This window comes from Rousettus aegyptiacus, unplaced genomic scaffold (assembly GCF_014176215.1).
Source record: "Rousettus aegyptiacus isolate mRouAeg1 unplaced genomic scaffold, mRouAeg1.p scaffold_m13_p_3, whole genome shotgun sequence".
In the NCBI taxonomy this organism is placed as follows: domain Eukaryota; kingdom Metazoa; phylum Chordata; class Mammalia; order Chiroptera; family Pteropodidae; genus Rousettus; species Rousettus aegyptiacus.
In genome coordinates, this window is record NW_023416306.1 from 20,296,517 (window position 1) to 20,318,783 (window position 22,267).

Below are 22,267 nucleotides of genomic sequence, written 5' to 3' on the forward strand. Positions count from 1 at the left end.
TTTATCTAAACAGAGGGAAACCTACACACACTCCTTTAGCACCACCAAACCCAACCTTATCTGTGTTGTATCCACAGCTCTCATGCTATATGGATGCTTGCACGTTTCGTATAACTGTGTTTATCTTCAAGTATATATCTTACAACTGTGTCTATATTTCATTTATTTAAGATCTGGACGTTGGTAGTTGGCTATGTGTTGACTGTTTCATTCAAGTGGAATGCAAGCACTGAACGCTACTTGAGAGCAGTTTCAATTCCTGTCTGGATTATTTTGCTTTTTCATTTAGGTGAGTCTTTATAGTTCTTGGGTCCCAAATCAGAGTGAATTTTTTATAGTATTACATGTTGCCTTTTAAATTCTTTAAAATAATCTTTAGAAATGTTCTGCTTTAATCTTTTATTAATCTTAATGAAAATGTTATGCATTAAAATGTCTATCTTTTTAATTATATTGAGTGTCGATTTTCAAAATTGTTCTTTAAAAATAAATATATCTTAAAAAGTAGAGCACGCTTGGACTATATGGCTGTTTCTGAGTGTAATACTTCAGGAAGATACAGATTACTAGTTGAGAATGATAAGAGGTGTTGAAGATCATGTGCGAGGAACTGTTAAAGAAACCAGAACTGTTTACTCTGGTTAAGAGAAGCGAACTGGGCAATGGGGTAGGGAGAGGTGGAAGTAAAGAGGATATAAAATTAGAAGCCTATTTTAAGTATTCGAAAGATTGTCCTGTGAATGGTTTAAACAGATCTCTGTAACATGAGGGAGACATGTTAGAGCAGTGAGGAGAAGTCTTCAGAGAGAAAAGTCTCTGCTCATCAGAACAACGATCAGCGTCAGAGCTGCTCTAAACGATGAATTCCCTATTATTCAAAACTGCACTGTTAGCTGAGCGGCTCCTAGGGACTTTTTATCTCCACATTTCAGCCTATGGAAACATTAAGTTCTAAATTAAAAACAAAATTCAGTAACCCGAAGCAGTAGATAGCCTATTTAAAGCAGGTTTTAAGAGCTACTTATTTGTTTAAAAATAAAACAATTTATTGAAATTATATCCCTGCTTAGAGTCTGATATTGAATATTGAATGAAGGGTTAGTCTCTAGCTTTGCTGACTTGGAATGTCCCCCAGTGTCTGATTTGACTCATTTTGTATTTGAGGAAGGCAGAGGAGGGAGGCAGGCAGATATGTTCATGAGGCTCTAGACAAACCCAAGGAAATGCAAATGGCTAATGGGTATGGACCTGATCCTCAGCCACTTGTTAACGTATCTGCATTATACTCTAAGGTGGATACATTGAAGCTTTTTGCAGTGCTTCTTTGGGCCATTCCACTTCTTCTGGAGAGAGAGTTTACATCCACTGATGTTTTCAGAAAATCAAGTCAGGCTCTATGACTTTAGTTAGAATCTATGCCTGATACAGGTCATTCTGGGGTTAAATGGAGGAGTGGAGTTTGAGTTTGGGATGGTCTTAAATCCTGGATCTTCTTTAGAATGGACTTGGTTCCTCAGGTGATACACACCCAATCCTTTAGATCAGGGGTCTCTGACAGCAGGCACAGGTTTACTGAGAGAAGTCCTAGATGGAGGGTTCATCTGTTCCATGACCTTTTTTAAAAAAAATTTTCCCTGTGAAACAATTTTGTTATAAACATATGCCAAATTGTTCAGTCAATGTACTAAACTGAGTCTTTTAAATTAAAGACAAGTGCTAGGTTTTTATTTCACTAAAAATGTTAACTCTTAATAATTGCAGCATCTCTGGCTGGCTCATGGAGAATTCCAGTATTCCTGGTTATTGTTTTCCTGATGTCTGTGGGCACCCTCTATGAAAAACAGAATGGAAAAGAGTCTTCTGGTAAGAAAACGAGCATTCTATTAGTATTACTATTAAATATTTGGGAGAGTAGCTTTATTAAAAAATGTGATAACGAAATGGCTTTAAATCTGTTTAAAAACCCATGGTTTTCTGACTAATAAATTTTTTTAAATATTTTAGGCTGTTAGACTATATCTCACCTGCCCCTCCTTTTTGTATTGTTTTATTGTGGTACAATTTATGTTATATAAAACTAACCATTAACTATTTTAAAGTAGTAGTTAGTACATTCACAGTGTTATGCAGCCATCACTTCCCTCTAGTTCCAAGACACCCCAGGGAAAAGGAAACTCTGTGCCCATTAAACAGCTACCTGCGAAGTTAGGTTATTTATTTGAGATTGTCACTGCCAAATCCAAGGGCATGAATATTTCTGTTGATCTTGTATCCTGCACCTTTGCTGAATTTGTTCATTAGCTTTAATTTTTTTTGTGGATTCTTTAGGAATTTGTATGTATGAGATCATGTCATCTGCAAATAAAGGTAGTTTTACTTCTTCCTTTCTAATTTGGATGCCTTTTATTATTATTTCTTTTTGCCTGATTGCTCTGGTGAGAACTGCTAATACAATGTTGAATATACCATGGTCTTTTAAAGATTATTTTTGAGGTACCCTGGAGGTAAGTGGCTTTTATCTAGAAACAGTTAAAGATAACAGGTTTCTAATGAGTTGTGGGGAGTGAGGAGGATGGCCAGTTATAATGATGGTTCTTGGATAATCAGACTGGACTCCTAGTTTGCCAACCTTGTGGCAGCAGCTGACTGGAGAGGTACATCTGAACAGCAGTTTCTACAGTGACTGATATTTATTCCTTGCTTTTTGATAAACAGAAACTAAAAGAGAAAATTACTAATTGTAGCAGGCTTTTGAAAGAAAAAAAATTTCTCAGGTATCAAATCAGTGTGTCACAGGTAAGTTAGAAAATACAGAGAAACAAAAAGAAGAAAATAAAAATCACTCAAGATCCCACGGCCCACAGATTATACCAAAATGTAAACTAATTGTTTTTATGCATTCACTCTTTAAAACACAAGAATACTCTACTGGATCATAGTGAACATCATCTTTTGTAAGCCACATTTTAAACTTATGTCACTAGTACCTTTCTGTGATGAGTTTACTTCTATAACATTATTTTGAGCATCTTAATGTTATGATAATCACAGGGCTATTTGTGGCACACTATTTGTATGGTTACCTTGTAGAAATTTTTAAAAAATTGTTTCTTTTTTGTAATTTGTTAAGTAAAAGTAAGAAAATCTAATACAATGTTGTAAGACGTCTTATTCTAAACAGTTGTTTAAAATTTTAAAAAACGACCTGAAATAAAGAATCCTTAATTACTTATTTTTCTGATAACAGAAAATAGGAAAGATTTTGTCTTATATTTTTCTGTCTTTCTAAGTTTTCTTTGCTCGGCTCGTCTACCTGGTCACAATCTGTCAGACTCTGTGATCATGTATCAGACCAATTGAAGTAAACTGTCCGTTTCGGCAACTACTATAGAAAACTTGGTGGTCTCCACTTGTTCCTTTGTAACTTTCTTTCCTTTTTTCCCCCCTTTTCCCCAGATAGTAGGGATTAAGACAGCTCTGCTCACCCCAGGACAGTCTTCTCCTTTTGACTGCCTTTGTCCCGAGCTAAGTACGTACTTTGCTTCAAGTTTATGAATAATGTAGGTCTAAACCAAAGGTTTCAAGTGGCTTTTTTCTTCAGTGTAAATTCTAGTCTGCCGTTGATGACAGCCAAGAGAGCCGTGAGGACAAGTATTCTAAGACCGAGTATTGAGCCATGTTTGATTATTATTATCAAGCATAAACCCAGGAGAGTGGTGTGTTGGCTTGCAAGCTAGGTTTCTAGTATTTGTATTCTAGACTCTTACAAGGAAGCAAATCACAGGGATGCAGAATGAACATTGAGAGCAGATTTGAAAATGTTTTTCCTTGCTTTGTGTACTCTCATTCCAGCCTACGTCAGAATAGGTTATTCTTGATCTAGAATCTTTTTATGGATTTCTAGATTAGATAATCCTCATCCTAAAATAAATCTCTTAAACGTTTCCCCCCCCTAAATTTCTGAATATTTTTTCCTCTTCTCCCTAGAACCTTGTTTCCTTTGGGCATCAGAACTCAAACCATGTAGTTCATACTGGGACAACCTCTCGCTTTTATTATGGTCAGTTCCCTCCTGTAGATGTCACTATAATATAGTTAGGTACAGGAATGCTCAGTGTACTGTCATGGCACGTGTGCATCTATTTATTCCTTCTTTGTCGTTTTCATTGTAAGACTTGGCTCTTATATCCTAGTCACTTGAATAGGCATCTTTCTCTGTGTCTCCTAAGGTTTGAATCTTTTATGCCACAGAAAGTTTTATGATTTGTGTTCACTGGATTCACACATTCTTTGGATTTTATCAGAATTCAAAGCATGAGTTTGTTTTGTTTCTAGGACCAGAAAACTTCTTAAGGCTCATTGCCAAGTTAGTGAAAACCCTTACTCAGTGGTTTTCTCTTAGACCTTGGGAGCTCTTCCTTAGTATTTCTTGAAACCCCATGATAATGTAGGGGAAAAAATGTTAAATGTCTACTATGTTCTTAAATGTGTGATTTTTTTAAATCCACAAACAAAACAACCCCCCAAACCTTATAAAATGGTTATTCCCATTTTGCAATGAAGACATTTAATTCTGGAGGTTAACAAATTGCTTACAGTCCCGCTGGTGGAGCTAAGATATAAACCTCGGTCTTTGACCCTCAGTCCAGTGTTCTTTCCCTGCACCAGGCTCTTTGAACAAGCATCAGTCATCCTGAAAAGGTATTGACTGCTGATCCTCTTGGACTCAGTTGTAATTGTCCACTGCTTCAGTCTTCCATGTTGGCCCTGCTGGCTTATCACAGCTGCAGGACCTGGCTTCTCTCTCTCCTGGACCCCAGAAGTCTCACATATTGAAACCTGGAATCTAGCTTTGTTGTGTTCCCATGGCCTGTGAGAAAGGAGGAACCACCAGCGTTGTTGTTAGTAATGCAGTATGGGCCAGGGCTGGTTTGGCTCTCTGAACACGCTGTCTCATTAAATTTTCTTAGTAATGTAGTGGTATTATGCTTATTTTACAGATGAAGAAATGTAGGCTTAGAGAGCCATTTACTCCAAGTATGGGAAGTGCTTCTTCAAAAGCTAGGCAAGTACATCAGATGTATCTTTAGCGTGAACACTTAGCCTGAGAAGTATAGGCAAGTACAGCTGGGTCTGTTCCTTCTAACACTGGTAATTGTTTATAAATTCTAATTGTTGATGTGACCAGAATATCTTTTCAGGAAGGCTTGGTAGGTAGGTGCCTTAATCGTTTTGGAGTAGCGTATAGTGTGAGTGAACAAGTTTGGTCCAATTAAGCCCCAATTGGAAGAGAAAGGTAACAAAACTCTTTGCTGCTTCTCTCCCACTCCCCAGTTCTGACACTCTCAGTTGAATAGGCCCAGAGAAAGTCCTTCTGGTCCGTGTCCACACCCTTGTTACTGCCAGTAGTCCAGTGACTGCTACTAGAAGCCCCGGAGAAGATGCGTTTTCCACATTAGTGGTGGGAACACAGGCTTCTTCAGAGGGAGCTCTTTGTACCAGGGAGGTTTTACTCGGTATGCAAGACCTCCTCCTCCCGTAAGTACCTTTGGATGTATTTTCAGCAACTGCCACTATCCCTGTGAAAGAGAACAAAGTAGATCAAGTATTTAGACTGATTTATTTGTCCTAATTTAGATCTTCTTATTTTACCCTGATTTTTTTTTTTTTTTTTTTTTTTTTTTTTTAGTGTATGTGCTGCTGAAGCGAGCACAATTTTCCCCTGATTTTTAAAAATGCTAATCTGCTCATTGCTGAGTCAGCCACATTGACAGATACTAGTTGAACATGAGTTGTGTTTCTCATGTGCCAGACTCTGAGTTTCTACCTCCAGGTACTAGGCTGCCATCAGTGGCCTGCTTCTTTGGGATTGCACAGATGCCTGTTGTTTGGGATTCCAATGCTGGCCTGTCCTTGAGTAGATTTGACACTTGAAACCTTGGATGCTCTTTCATTTTTTTGTTTATAGTTCTTGGGTCCCAAGATTATTTTCCCTTGTCTACGCACCTATTTTTAGCTGGACTTTTTTGCCAATACTGTGACTTTGCCTAGATTCTTAGTCCTGGAATTTCTCTAATTTATTGTCCATCTGCCTAAACCGTTGGGGTTTTTTAAATGCAGGAGGATATCACTTAGAGTCATTAAAATGCCTTTCTGTTTGATAAGATCAATTTCCACATCTTAACATCCATAATTTTCAGGTCCTCTGTTGATTTTCTGTGTGCTGTACTTTTCATTTCTTTGTGAAGTTTCAGGCAGTCTAAAAATTGGCTGACTCATTTGTTTACTAACTAGAATGGTATTGTAGAGTTTTCATTGATTTAGCCATGATTTATTAAATATTTACTGTGTATTTTAGTGACATCAGCAAGTTGAAGAAGTTAGTATTTAAGCCATAGTTGTGAAGGTTACTTTATTGATCTTGACTTTTCTCAAAGTCTTTCAGTGCCCTTTAGGAAATCTTAAAATGTGTGCTAAGCAGAATAAGACTTAGGGAAATGGCTATAATATAAAAGTAGAAAGGGGATGAGAGGTACAGACAAATATTGTAGGAGTGCTAGTGACTTATGCTTATAGTTTACACTATCAAAGCCAATAGTTATGATATAGGCGATGATGATAGTTGCTAATATTTGTTGAATGAGCCTTACATACCAGGTATTGTTCTAATCATTTTATATTAATATTTCACCTAATTCTCACATGAGATAGAAAGTTACATAAAGCCTATTTACTTATGAGGGGACTAAGGCACCTAGTTGTTAAATACCTTGCTCATAGTCATCCGGCTAGTAAGGAATAGACCTGGGATTCGAACCCAGGTAGTCTTGTTTTCTCACCTGTGCTCCCAACCCCTGAATTATACTGCTTCTGCATATGAGACCTTCCAAAGTCTGGTCCCATTCTCCCTCTGTGTCTTCATGTCTCTCCACTCTTCTCATTGTACCCTACGTTCTGGCCTTTTCGGACTTCTTGCAGTTCTTTGAACAGCACTCACTGCTTTTTCTTGCCTATGTGCTTTTTTGTCTTCTTGGAAAAGTTTTCTACCTTTGCCCTCTAAGACACCAATCTCTCCCTTCCTCCCCAAGATAGACTTGTCCTGTCTTCTTTGTCTGGCTAATCTATTTAAAGGGATTTAAAGGATGGCACCTTCTACTGTTCTTGTCAGGTAGCACCACAGGGTTTGGAAACCCTTCCCTAACCTCCCAAGCATGGATTGGGTTTCCATCCTCTGTGCTCCCCAAATATTTACACTTAACTTGACATTAGCTCCTAACATACTGAATCTTAATTGATTAAGTATTAGACCGAGCTTGAGACTGGTGGCTTAGTTTCTTATCTGAGCACTTAGCCTAGTCACCTGTTTGGTGAATGAATGCCTAGTGGAACTTTAGAGATATAAGTCAAATGCAGCTGAACTGAAAGTCCATATATGAGGAGCTATAAAGTGATCTTATTATTTTGGAGCTATGTAAAAATCATCAAGGGACTTTTCAGAATCTTCAAAAATGAGTCACCACTTAAATTACTTGTGAAGAGGTAGGCTTTGTAATTCAGGTCCCTTGATTAGTTTTTAATCTTATGTAAGAGAGAATACTTTGTTTTTGTTTAATTTTGACTGGAAGTATTTTTTTTTTTTTCTCTTTTTCTACTCTTTTGTTCAGGCCATTAGTCATAAAGTGTTTCTAACCTTTGCTCTTGAGTGGAGCCTGTGAAATCTGTCTTGGGTACACAAGAAACTAGGTCCTTTAGGGTCCCTGGTATAATCAGTTTGTTTTTGAACCTTCTGCCTGGAAGTCTAAAAAGAACTTCAGTATGTCCAAAATCTCTATCCATTTCCCCTTCACGTTGTCTAGCCAACTATAATCTGGAAACTTGGGGGTCATTGTTGACACCTTCACCTCTCATTTCCTTTATTGATTCATTGCTGAGTCTGGCCCACTTTGATTATTCCATGTCTCTTAAATACAGCCACTTTTCCAACATCTCCCCTGTTAACCACTGCAGACCCTGCTATCAACATGTCTATAATATTGCAATAATTTATCTCCTCGTACCCATTCTGGGTCCCCTCTAATCTCTTCTTGACCAAACAATAAGAACGATCTTTGATATCTCAACACTGATCATTTATTTTTGGAGTGGGGGCGGGGGAGGGGTATGTGTGATTATAAAAGGGCAGCAGAAGAGATCCTTGCAGTATGCTGTTGTGTATCTTGTATCCATGCTGATACCCTGATTGTGATTTTGTACCACAGCTTTGCAAGACGTTACCATTGGGGAAACTGGATAAGGGGTTCACAGGATTTCTCTGTTATTTAAGAAATAACAACTGCCTGTGAAGCTACAATTAGCTCAATAAAATTTCAGTATAAAACATTATTTTTCTATTTAAAACTCTTCAATACTTTCTTCTTCCTTTTAGGTAAAGACTAAACTCCTTGTTGTTGTCCACTGCACCGTGCCATCACCTGGCTTACTGTCTCCGGCCATGGTCATTCAATACCAGTTTCCCACTAGCTGTCTGTTCCAGATGCACTGACCTTCTCTCACTGTCTTTAACATGCCGGATTCTTCACTTACAGCCTTCCTATTCACTCACTTCCTTCTATTCGAAATATCATTCTTAAATTCCTAGGTGAATTCCTTCTCATCCTTTGTATATCAGCTTCATTTTCACTTCTTAACGAGAAGCCTTTACTGATCCTCCAGACTAAGTGCCTAGTATTTTTCCTTCTTAGCAATCATTATAGTGAATATACATTCATATTTGTGTGGTTCTTTTAATTCATATCTGTCTCTTCCACTAGACTCTTTATCTCTGTATTTATCCCCAGCATCCAATACATTGAGTAAAGAGAACACATAAAACATGAAAGATAGTCTTTCTCGCAGCCATTGTTCTCTTATCGGAATCTAAGAAGCACCTTAGATACTTAGAATAGGTAGGTCTTAATCTAGATACCTTGCTGCCTTTCCAGGCCACGAGTTTGAGATTCTCATGAATTGCCTAAAAATGAACCACTTGTAGGTTACAGAGGCATTTTTAGAGAAGGGATAGGTTATGGTTGAGGAAGATGAGTTAGTGCACTTGACCTGATGACTGACTCTATGCAGAGCCATCCTAGGCCCTGGGCTGCCTATTTGTGAGAGAAGGCCAGCCTTGGATTTGCTGGGTATGCAGAGTTCATACGAAGCTGAAATTCATTGGCCTTTTGAAGGGTCATAGCTCTTTTTATGAGCTTGGCAGAATTTTATGTTGTCACATTGAGTATTGGCCTACCAAAATTAAGGTCCCAGCTATGTGAGTATGCTGTATGATTTGGTGACTAGGAATGGTCAGTGTTCTTAGTTGCGGATAATGGAATCCACACCAGCTGGTCAATAACAGAAAGAAGTATTGATTAGCATATACACTTTTTGTGTAAAAAATTTTTGAAAATGCCAGACAAATTGCTTGGATCCGACATAGGCATAAGCAGTGCAACCAGGAGACCGAGGACCGAGCAGAAGTGCCGTAGGCTGCTGTCTGCTGCAAAGTTAGAGATCAAACAGCAGAACCGCTGAAGTTCCTGCAGAAAAACCATTGCCTCCATGCCTGTGTTTGACATGAGCTATGTGGCTTCCAAATTACAGTGAGTCACTTTGGTCTTCCAAGTCTTGTACAGGTGTGCCTGCCTGTTAGAAACTGCATCACATGTGGGACCTTAGCTACAAAGAAGTCCAAGAAATAGTCTAGCTTTCCATTCTCTAGCAGGGCCGCACAACAGGACGTGAGTGGTGGGTGAGTGAATGAAGCTTCATCTCTTTGTAGCCGCTCCCCAGCGCTAGCATCACCCTCTCAGCTCCACCTCAGATCATCAGGCATTAGATTCTCATAAGAGCACTGGGCCCTGGTGCCCAAAATGTTGGAGACCACTGCTATACGGTGCAGGAAAGGATGCTATAATCTGGTACTATGTAAGCTAATATGTGTTGTCTTCCATAGCAGGTTAAAGCCTGACAGTTACAGACAGACCTCATTGGACAGTAAATGTTTTATTTGAGTCTATTGCAAATGGTTAAGCTTCGTATACTACCTATTAGAAACTTAACATGGAACATAAAACATGAAATAGGATAATGATGTCCTTTTAGATTTTCAAGTGGTGGATTTTGTGCTGATTTATGTACATTATAAATGTATATGGTTTTGCATAATACCTGTATATTGCATATTTGTTCATGGAGTGTTATTCTGAGCACCAACTTGTAACATAAAGGAGAGTAAGACAGTCTGTATTTAGGAAGCTCACAGACTTGGTGCGGTAGTGTTTTTCCATAGAAATGTGTATTAAAAAATATAAATATGGCTCTCTACATTTAAAAAAAAATAAATGTGGCTCTCTAGATTTTCATATTTACTATCTGTCACATGCTCCAGCATGAAGTTCCCAAATGAGAAAGTCAGAGTCCAGGAACTTGCATTTTTAGCAGACTTTCCTGTTGATTCTTAAGCAGTCTTCCCTTGGCAAAGAACCACTGGTCTGGTGGGTCATTAGTAGCCATTTTGTTTTATGCTGTTGAAAACTTGGGACTGTGTTTCAGTTTGCAAGTTATTTCCCCCTTTGTTCATTTGCTTTAAAGTTAAAAATGCATGCTTGTTTTACAGGGGCGGAGTTACCAGGGCAAGTTATCTCCATGGCAGCTTCTACTCTAGCTACCTTGGCCATCTCTATCACAGGGTATGAATCAAGCTCTGAAGACCGGTCCTCGACTCAGCCTCCAGGTGACTGACCTTGTGAAGGAATGCCTTCAAAATCATTCTGGAAAATGAAATGTACTTAGAATTTAAAATTGAGAAAGACACTAGCATCAAAATGCTGCTTACTCATCCTTCATTTTTCTCTAATTCCTATTTTTACACTTTTTCCCTCTCATCTCTGTTCTCATATCACTTTTTCAGACATTTAATCATTTTCCTCCTCTGGTTTCTTTTCTTGATTCTTCATTCTTTCCTTTTTTAAAAAAACTTTTCTTATTTTTTTATTTCTCATTTTCCTTTCGTGTTGTTTTCCTTTTCTCAGTACATTTACCGTTGTCCATGTTTCCCCCCACTTAATCCTTTTCGTGTTTTCTATTTCTTCTACAACTGTCACTTCTCCATTGTTCTATTTTGCTCTAACTTTTTATGTTGCTTTTTTGTTGTTGTTTCTTTTCTCCAAATATTTGTTTTTGCTTTTATTTTCCATCTTCTAGCCATGCATTTGTCTAGCATCTTACTTTAATTCTCAAAGTTTGCTTTGCATGCCTCAAGTTGTTAATATATTGATTGTTTCCCTTAAAACAGACCCCTCTGGTTGTTTTGGAGTCAGTGCTCCTGTGGGATCCAGCTGGTAGACTTATTTCAGCTTTAAAGTCACTGTACTCACTCAGAGTTCAGAAATGTAAAAGCCATTTCTGCCTGTGCCAGGTCAGTTAGTGCCAGAGGTTTTGGAGTTAAGGAATATTTTGGGTAAGAACTGGCTTTAGAGAAATCTTGAAGGAAGGAGTCAGCTAAGAAAAAGGCATTTGGGGTTGTAGGACAACTTATTTTTCTTGTACATTAACTCATGTTTTCAAAGTGTAGAGGGGATGGTATTTTGGTTACGGACTTATTCTTCTAAATGTCTACTGCATCCACCAACATAAAGTTTCCAAATTATAGAGATACTCAGCAACAGCAAACAGAAGCTTATAATAACTAGCTTGGGCTTTTGTTACAGACCTCAAGGTAGAATGTTGATTCTGGTGAGGTAGGCAGACTTACCATGTGCTAGTTATATCAGTAGTAAAAATTTACAGCTAAATAGTTAATGTTAAAAGGAACTCTAAGGAAGTTATGATGCAACCCTCGGAGAGCTATACTGTGGGGTGGCTTATGAAAGTTTTGAAATAACAGGGAAGGCATTCTTTCAACAGATATTTAGTGAGCACCTACTGTATGCCAGGTACTATTATTCCATGTGTTAGGAATTTACTGGAGGGAGAATAAGACAGACAAGGTCTTACCTCTTCTGGAGCTGACATTCAAGCGAAGGGAGAGAGTGGAGAAGGGTGATGTGATACAACTATGTAAAACTGTACAAAGACTATGGGGTAGACGGTGGTCAGGATTGTGGATGCTCTCGTTTTTTTCTCTTTTTTCTAAACTTTCCAAAATATGATATACTTTTGTCATTAACTTTTATTTATGGAAGGCAGAATGCAAGTTCTAGGATCTTATTCATTTCAATCAGTACGGTATATACTGAGTAATACTGCTTTAATAGTTATATGAGTTCTGATACACATGGTATGTTTTGGTAAAACTAGGAGATAGAAATAGTATAAATAACCCTATATTAAAATGTGACAGTTGCATTGTCAGAGAGCAGTGCTTTATGTGAAATAAGTATGGTTTCTTTGATTTGAGAATTCCTCGCCCCCAGCAGTCTTGTTTTACCTATCGTGTTTCAAAGCCCCGAGTTTTTCTTGTAAGAGCTGTTAGCTCCATTTTAGGAGAAATAACAATGAAAAGCCATATTGTGGCAGAAATATTTATATTATTATTATTTTTGTTATTATTTGTTTTAGGCGAGGCAACCCTTGATTGACCTCACAGATTGCAAGGACCTTGTCAGCTTTTTATTTTTATTTTTATTTTTAAAGCCTATAGAAATATACATAAATACATCTAATATAAAGTTATATTAAAAAGGAGGAATTTTTAAATATAGGAATTTTATGTTAATGTTTGTTGCTTTATATGGTTTGAATAATTTTTATGGACTAATAATCCTCGGGTATTTTGTTATATAGTTTTCTTAAGTTTTTTGTTTAAATGATAAATGTATATTAATAATGATATGTCATAAAAAACTTGAACAGTATAAAGTACATAAAGTAAAAGCTAAAAAATTCCCTGTACCTAATCCTACCCCCCAACAAACTGAATTTCCCTAAATTTAAACACCGTTGGCATTATTAATTCTCTACACATTTTTCAGTGCATTGTGAAAACATGCATCCAAATCTTTTTTTCTTTTATAACCCAATGTAATCCTACTACGAAGGCTTAAAATAGAGTAACTTAGCGAATTACTCTGTATGACTGTTGACTAATGTCGACTAAGGTGGCGGGCGATGTTTTCTCTTTCCCTCTTCAGAAACCATGGACAGAGGAGAACCCCCTCCAACAGTCTCCTCATCTCCTTCGCCCACCTCCCCCTCCCCTTCTCTGGGGAGACAGAAGCCTGAAATCGGCACGTTTCTTAGGAAGAAGAAAACCAGCGATGCCTACTTTGTGTCTCTCCTTTGGGCCATCATTGGTGTCCAGATCTGGCTAAACCTGTGGATCGTGCAGTTGCTGCCAGTGCCTATCGCAAGTAATTGGTCAATTATGATCTTGTCTTTGGAGACTTCTTTTCACTTTTGGGTTTTAATACTTGGGATACTTTTGCTCTTAAAATAAAACAATAGTATGTTAGCATTTAAATGATAAACACTTTGGAAATTTATTACTTGATACCTCTTTAATATTTCACTTTGAAGCTCAAAAATGTATTTCTCCTCTTATAATTTTTGTGGTTCTATAAATTAATAGTTCCACATGGAGAGTTGACTGTTGAGCCATCCATGATTCAGTGGAGGAGAATGTAAGTCTGGGTTTTGGGGTTTATGAGGGAATATTGAGAACTGGTCTTAGTGAAATGCAGTTTACATTGCATTTTTAATTAAAAGAAAATGCAGATTTTGAGAAATATATGTGTGTAAAATCTTGATTCTTTTTTCTTTTATTTGACAGAAAATTAAATGATGCGTATATGTCATGTTTTATGTAAAATACATAAATACATACAGCTTTTTATAAATCATTAAATTGGGTCTTTGTACCTGGTAATTTGAGTATTACTTTGATTTTCTCTAAAGGTGTCTTCTACTGGCAAGAGTAAGGAACAGTTTTCTCTGGCTCAGATGCATTGTAGAAGATCTTTAATGCTTTTCTGGTAGTTTGGGCTTTCTTCTTATTGTAGTCACAGTTTATGTCAAATTTATTAAGTCTTCAGTTGATGCTTAGAATCCTGCCATCTGGTTACCTCCTGAATTTGATTAGTCCTTGTCTCCTTTATCAGGATTTTTTTTCTATTATTTAAACGTAATCTGATTTATGGAAATCTGTTCTTTATCATAGTCTAAAAGTCTAAACTTATTGGACCATTTATCTTCTAGATCATTCATTGTCAAATTTATTCTCATTAAATTAGATAGTTAATTAAATAGTTACCGTTCTTTTAAAGGTTTGTTATGACAAGAACTGTATAGTGCCCGTCCTTAGGGAACATGAAATATAAATGGTTGAAGTTTGTATCTGCGTCTCACATCCTCAAGCAGAACTTCTGTTCGACACTTGGAGCAAAGACTGTTGTAATTAAGCCGGTCGCAGAGCACATACCACAGCCATAGAAATGCTTAGTGAAACAGTTTAAATTGTTCTTCTGGGTTGTTTCATACCTTTTTTTTTTTGTTTTTTTCCAGACAGCTTTTTTATGTTGGCAAATCAAGTGCCGGGTGCTATTGGAATACTTTTTTACTTAAGGTTGCAAGCAGGAGTTATGTTTGTCCTAGTCGTTTCTTAACCCTTGGGCCATCATAGGAATTTGACATGGCCTTAGGAGAGCAAACTGTAAACAGAGTGGCCCCCAAAAGGTTTTCTACAGCTTATAAATACTCTGGGCTTACTCTAGAGACTATAGAAGTTTTCCTAGGACCTCTGTAGAGATTTAAAAATGCTAATGAATTATCAAACTGGTATGAACACTGAGCAGATGGTTCAAAATGGTAAACTGTGAAGCATTTGCTTATAAGGCCAGGGCTAAGGACACAGAAATTCCTGCAGTTAGGGCAATTATAGTGGTTGGGTCAATTATCCCGGGTCCAGACTCAAGGCAACCTTCACAGATGAGTGACACTTCCTTCTAGTCCCACTAGAAGGCCTTTACCCCTCCTGGAAGAGCTGCCACACTACCCAGTAGCAGAGAAGAACATTTGCATTGTGGTCTGTGAACAGTCCCCGTTGAAGTTGTGCAGTGCCCAGCCTTGGACCATTTGTAACAGCCCACTTGTACCCAGTCTGCTTCTCTGCTGAACCCTGGTAAAAGATTCATACGTATAGAGCAACATCAAGCAGAGAAATAGGAACACAAATGAAAATGTTGTTTGTGGTAGTATATAAAATCATGATGATGTATATAGAATACCTTTATTTTTCTGGTCATGAAACATTAAAAATCTAAGGAAAAGAACAGAATTTATCAGTAGCAGCTATAATAGCCACGGAGATTAGGACATGTCAAGGGTTAGTATTTTTCACCCTGGAGGGGGTGTGAGTGGTGAAGGTTGTAGTCACTCAAATCTTCATGCTCACAGCATCTTACATAGGCTATAAAATAATCCCTGACTACTTTAGGGAGTCAGACTCCACAAAGAAGGTAATCCATCTATGGGCAGGTGTGGCTTGTGTGATAAGTTATTTGTCCCAATACCATCAGTTTGGAATACCTTGAACTTTCTTCCCTCCCCTCTCCTTTTTAACAAATTGATCCTTATTTCAATACTTACTTTTCTGCTTCAGAAGGATCATATGAAACTAAGGGACCTTTTACATTATAACTTTGTAATCTAGATTTTGTTTATATATGTGTTTTTTCTTTGTAGTCTGGATACTCAAGAAGCTTGTCATTCATTTTGGAGTTGTGAACTTCCTGGAGAAACGCTGCTATGCGTGGTGGCAGGTCGTAGAGCACTTCCTGAAGGAGCGGCAGGAAGCACTGGCGCCGTGGCCAATTATTGGGCTTGGAAAATTCTTGTTAAAAGTTGATAGCAAGGTATTGTATTTTAGGAACCGGGCTGTTTTAATGGAGTTTATATATTTCATTGTTTTATTCCATAGTATTTGGCATTTATACTGTAATTGTTGATAACACATTTAAAATCTAATTCTGCGATGAAATTTAAAGTTAGAATTAAGGTGTATGTAAGGATAGGATATATTTAGTTTAAATAAATGCTGTGTAAGTAGTGTTTTTCCTTTTAAAAAATGAGAGAAAAGGATCTTATGGAACACCTAGTTCAACTCTCTCCTTTTATAAGGACCAAATTGAAATCCAGAGGGGTTAAGTGACTAAAATTATATAGCCAGGTAGTGGCTCAGTTCAGCGAATATTTTTGGAGTAATTACTCTCTGGCAGATTCTGTGATAAGTCCTAGGGGGAAATCAGATGAACTACAGAAAACTAAATGCAGAAGCTCTGTTTAGGGAGAGATAGCAATCCATTAAAATTCAGAGGCGGTGTTTGGGTTTAGAGACTTAGTGGTTAAGGGCATGGGCTCTGAATCCAAATTCTGGTTTCAAATCCCAGTTCAGCTGTTTATTAGCTGTGTGACCTTGGATGAGTTTCTTAACCTTTCTGTACCTTAGTTTCCTTATCAATACAATTGAGTATAAGAGCATGTACCTCATAGAATGGTTGCGAGGATTAAATGAGTTAATATTTGTACAATCCCTCGAATAGGGCCTGGTACACAGTAAGCCCTATATAAGTGTTAGCTGTCATTATAATGCAGAGGAAAAGTGTATACAGGATCCACTGGTAGTACTGAGCAAGAAATGGCTCGCTGTCGATGAGGCAGTGGTAGAGGGGCGGTTTTGTGGAGGAGGTGATGCCAGGGAAAATTTGGAAGCACAAGCAGGTTATTAGGTATGCTTGGCAAGAATGGCAGGTAGACGGAGCAGTGCAAAGGTGCAGAGACTTCCACACCATGAATTCTTAGGGAACACTAAAAAATGGTCATGGCTGGGTTATATAAAATGGTGATAGGTGGTAGGTAAGGCTGGGGGGTCAGGTGAGACTGGATCGAGAAGTTCTGTTTGTGTGTCGTGCTGTGTGAGCTGGACTTCATCACGGAGGCTAGTAACTATTTCCTTTAACAGGTCTGTCCATTCGTGAATTAAGGTTCAGAAATACTGTTAGGTGAAACCAATGTAGATATAGATGAGAATGTAATTAGAGTGCATGTGGAGAGAAGGAGATAACTCATAATAAAATATCCTAGGTCAAACGAGAAGCAGAAAGTATATTTTCTTACATATTGTCTGTCTTCCAGAAAGTTTGCCAGTTTTAATTCCTACCAGTGCAACATATGAGAACAGCCATTTCTTTGAGCTCTTGCCAATACTGGATATTATAATGTAACAAAAATTCCATAAAAAGAAGTATCTCAGTGTTGTTTTAATCTGAAATTTTTAAAAAATAAAAATAAGGTTGACCATCCTTTTGCCTGTTAATTAGCTATTTTTATTTTTCTTTTGTAATCGGCCTATTTGTATTCTTAATAATTTTCTTTCAACTTTTTAAATAAGAATCTAAGACTGCACAAATTTCAACGTATTTATTACATCTCTGTGGTATTGGGGTGAAGCTTTATCTTACTAGAGCAGATTTAGCACTTCAAACTATGCAAGGAGGATAACTCTTATTTCCAGGTAATTTCTTTGTCTTACCACTGGCAGAAAGGGTGGAGACCAACTCCTGTTTTCAGCGTTCTCATGTACTTGTATTTGAACTCTTCATTTAGGAAATCAGTACGATTGTGTCACTTGAAGTTCCACGGGCATCAAAAAGTATTTGTTACAGAGTAGCCTTGTAAGATTTTGCCATTTTTATCCTCATTTGTTTATCAATCTGTTCTTAAGGAAGAGAGGCAGGAAAATGAATAAAACAAGCATTTTCTGGTATAGGATGGCATATATCAGAATCAGTGGCTGTCATAAACTGAATATTTTGTAAATTATAATTGATGCCAAAATTATGTTCTGTCTAGTATAATAATATATTTGGGATGCTGCTTTGGGGAATACATCTGTTTTTCATGTTTCTATTTTAATTGATTGGAACTGTTTTTGAGATGATCCATCTACAGGACATTGTTTAAAGTGTGTATCTAAACATGCATTGGGTATACTTTAGGGAACTCTAAAGAGTATTTACAGTCAACTCTAATGAAATTATGCTTATTAGCCGTTTATACATTTTTATTACTAAAATGGCCTTAAGTTCTATGTTTGCCAATTTTTAGATTTTGTGTTCACTAACTAGCATTAGTATAATAGTGCTAAATATTGTGAGGTTTATCTGTGGCAACGTTCATGTGAAAAAAGCAAGATATTATATACTGTAGTGCCTAAAAAGTTGGTATGGAAGGAAATATACCAGATATTTAACAGAATCTTAGATATGCCTGCTTTTTGGCTGTGAGTTCTCTGTTCCAAATGAGCACTAAAATGTTTTACTCTTTAAGAAATGTGAAATAACTAACACTCTAAAGCAGCAACTACAAAGTTCAGTGAAAATATAGTACATGAACATGAATTAGTTTATACAGGCACTAAAAATCCTTTTGGTACATGCTTTGTGAAAGGATCTTTATTATTACTATGATCTTTGGAATTTAGCACGATTATTTATGCTTACAAGCTTTCAGGTTATTTTATGTATTTTTAATTGTTGAACTGCAGGCAAAACTTGTACTTATCATCAGTATAATCATTGTACATTTTAAAGGAACATTACATTCACTCAATTTAAAAACTTTGTGACTGCATTACAGTTTTGTTTCTTTTTTTCTTGTAGTTTTTCTTTTGTCTGGGGTAATTTCCTCCTCATGCTCTCAGTGACTTTCTTTTCTTTTCATACTATTATTGCATTCTCTAATGATATTCCACTGTTCTTATCTTCTCTTTCTCATCTTACCCCCTATCCTCAAGCTCTGGCACTGGCTAAATAAGAAGGTAAATGAATACACGGATGTTGGTTTTTACTATTTAATTCTGTAACTTCTCCCTGTATTTCCATTCTCACTCGGTTTCTGTTCATATGTCAAACTAAGTTTTTGTTATTAAAGTTCTAATTATAAGCTATGGAAGGTCACGAAGTTTTAATACTGTCACAGTACAATATGCTAACAACCCAAAGCCATTTTATTTAGGTTACGGATGTTGTCTCCTTGCTCAAGTGTGTGTATGAAGTTCTGCCTTGTAGACCTTTTGTCCACTCCTTGTTAACACTATGAAGTGGCTCAGCCTGGCCCTGCAGTCTCCTTTGGTGTGTGAGAATATATAGGCAATAGTTCCTGAAAAGAAAAGTGAATTCTTTATTTTGCTAATTTTTTCAAACAGACAAATCTGTGAAATATTCGTGTGATCCCCGAGGCTGATAATTTTATGCCTTTTTTAATAACTAGAATTTAAAATTTTTATTTTTAACTTAAAAAAGATTGTAGTCATGGCTTGCGACATCTAATTTAATAATTTCCCCAAATGTGAGGTTGTGTCTATGGTAAATGAATCATATGATTTGATTAAAATTATAATAGGTACATTTTTAATAACTTCAATAAAAGGTTGTTTATATATATTTATACCTCTTTATAAGTATATAACAGACTATATGTCATTGTCATACCTTTGAAATATAGTCTGCATACAGTAGTTCTAGATTTAATTTCATTCAAATCCTGGGACAGATAGCAAAAGGTGACATCATTTATGTGTATTCTGTTTAAACATAAGACGACTAAAATTTTTCAGGGGAAATACTATTGTAGGCTTTAAGAAAGATGTGGTACTTGGAGATTGATCCAAATAACACGTTTGAGTTTTGAGATGAGGATTTCATTTTGTTGACACAGGAAAGGGGAGACTTGGCAATGCCTAAAGTTTTAAACTTTGGGTTGAAAATAAGCTAAAATAAGTAGACACATAAAACACGCTCACAAAAGTAAGATTGTACATACTTCCATTTTCTACAAAAGTAGCATAAGTAAATGAGTTCAATCCTTTGTAGATGGTAGTGCTGCAAACATGTGTCACATTTTCTTATTTTGGTCAAAATAGCTGAGTTTATCTATTTTCTGAAATTTTCGTGTGTGTGTGTGTGTGTGTGTGTGTGTGTAGAATTGAAATTGTCCTCAAGAGATGAAAAGAGCTAAAGTCATAGGTTTGATTTGATTTAAGACTGAGTTAGATTAACTAATTTATGACCTTAATTCAGAGCTGACTAGTGAGTTTTAAAAGATTCCTAAGAAGTAACTTTTTTCTTTTTCTTGATTTCATGTAGCTTAGAAAGCATTGGTGTAGAGTTGGAGTAACCACTTGAAGTTCTGGGAGTGTGTGTTTTAGTGAAGCACATAAATAAGTTGAAGACTTTTATTACATTACATCCAAGGGCAGAAAATTGCAGCATTGGGTATTTATATGCCAAGGTCAAGTGAGGTGAATTAGGAAACTGAAAAGAAGTGAGAGAGAGAGAGAATACACGTTATGGTTAATTGAAATGCAGCCTTAATTGTTTTATTTCTTAATATTGATTATATGCACTAAGATTCAACTAGAATTTAGTTTAAAAAAAAACAAAGCAAAATAAAAACTTACAGGGTCCAGATTAATGAAATAGAAAACTCAGTGTGGCATGACACTATTTAATAGATTGATAAATAAGGGCAGTGAGTTTATAAATTTGAGTATCTGTTGATATAACTATAAATTTACCAACATCTCTAAATCTTCAAACTTAAAATTCTAATGTCATTAAATTTTTTTCCCTTCCCCTTTTATAAAATAGAATTTAAAAACTAAATTCTCACAGCAAGAAAGACTAGGGAAATTTCTAGGGACTGTGCAATTCCCACGAGCAGGACAGTGAAGACAGGCGGTGTGGGCTTCTTTGCCCAAAGCAGAGCGTGGGGCGGGGTCAGCCTCCTGGGACAGCACCTCCTGCATTTCTTCGGGATTCTCTCCTCCATCTCCTTCCCCTTCTCCATTGCTTCCTCTGTCCGTGTTTCTCTTTCTATGTCTGTGAGTTTGTTTCCTTGTGAGTCCTGTTTCATTCACTCAGGGAGTTCTTTTCCTCCATGTAAGTTCTCTGTCCATTTTGTTTTTTCTCCTCTTTTGCTCCTTAGTTCTATGTAGCAACTCCCCTCCCCACACTTTTTTCTGTTTCCCTTTTTATTTTAATAAGTCTTTCCCTGTCCAGCTTTCCTACTCTTCTCTCTTTTTGTCCTGTTTTTTCTTTCACCTTATCTTAGTCATAAAGTGAGTAGGACCGCCCCCCCCCGACACAACTTTTTTAGCTTATGTATTGAGCATCTTAAGTGATTTTATTTATTTTAAATTTTGAATGAAACATCTAATCCTCACTGTTATCCTTAAATAAATTTTTATTTAGGTAATTCTTAGTGTGGATTTTTTCCCAACCCTTAGTTACACAGCTGATGATAGGAAAATTCTACCCTGGTTTAAAAACATAAAGTTTGATTTTGTAATGTTGATGTATATAATGTGTTTGTGACTATTCCATGTTTTATATGTTAAAAACACCCAGACATAAATTTAGATATTCATGCTTTCTAACAGAATATCATTTATGTTAAAAATATATATTTCATGATATGATTTTTCTAAAAAAAAATTGAGGCTCCCACTTATTTTCAGAAATTGTAAATTGTGAATATAAATCTGGTCTTAATTCTGAAATTGTTTATGGCTTGCCTGTTCAGATACATATTAACTGAGCTTTTACCATGTGCCATGCACTGTCACATTTTGGAGCTACCAAGCGGGGTAATGCAACACCAGCCCTTTCTTCAATTAGTTGTCTCGAGAACTAGGTGTAGAGTTGATTTCTGATGGTGAAACTCCTTTTATTGATTTTAGAACTTAAATTCAAAATACGACATCTGACCTTCCATATCTTAGATATCTGTTATTATTTTCTTTATCTCTGCATTGTCGTCAATGCTTTGGTAGCATGCACTGAAAATTAACTCCTGTTGGAAGCTGTAACTGTTAAGATAAAAGGTGTACTTTTTATCTTTGAGTTTACTATAGCATTGATCTCCTAGTTGCAGTGTCTTTCATGAAAGATAAGGGGGATGCAAGTTTATAAGCCTTGAGTGGAAAATAAATGTTTTAGAAGTCATGTTACTTTTTTTACCCACCATTCTTTGCTTTGGGGTGTTTAATTCACTGTTTGGAGAGCATAATTCAGATTTCAGAATACCTGATTCTGCAGTGCGTTAGCTCATATTAGGGTTGAGGGGTGCAGTATATATTTCAGTAGTCATCAGTCCGATTGTATTTTCAAAATGTTAAATGGTAGCTTTGCATGGCAGGAATTCTATAAATCTATAAGAATGATATATTCTGAAAATA

The 22,267-nt window shown here is 36.6% G+C and overlaps 1 protein-coding gene across 1 annotated transcript in view; it reads left to right on the forward strand.

Annotated features, from left to right (window-relative positions):
* TMEM245 (transmembrane protein 245) overlaps nucleotides 1-22,267 on the forward strand; it is an 85,183-nt gene that overhangs the window by 9,338 nt on the left and 53,578 nt on the right. Inside the window, exons 2-6 of the mRNA XM_036238613.1 lie at nucleotides 172-289; nucleotides 1,762-1,863; nucleotides 10,652-10,768; nucleotides 13,167-13,385; nucleotides 15,715-15,884. Coding sequence (XP_036094506.1) covers nucleotides 172-289; nucleotides 1,762-1,863; nucleotides 10,652-10,768; nucleotides 13,167-13,385; nucleotides 15,715-15,884 — 726 coding nt within the window. The remainder of the gene's footprint in view (nucleotides 1-171; nucleotides 290-1,761; nucleotides 1,864-10,651; nucleotides 10,769-13,166; nucleotides 13,386-15,714; nucleotides 15,885-22,267) is intronic.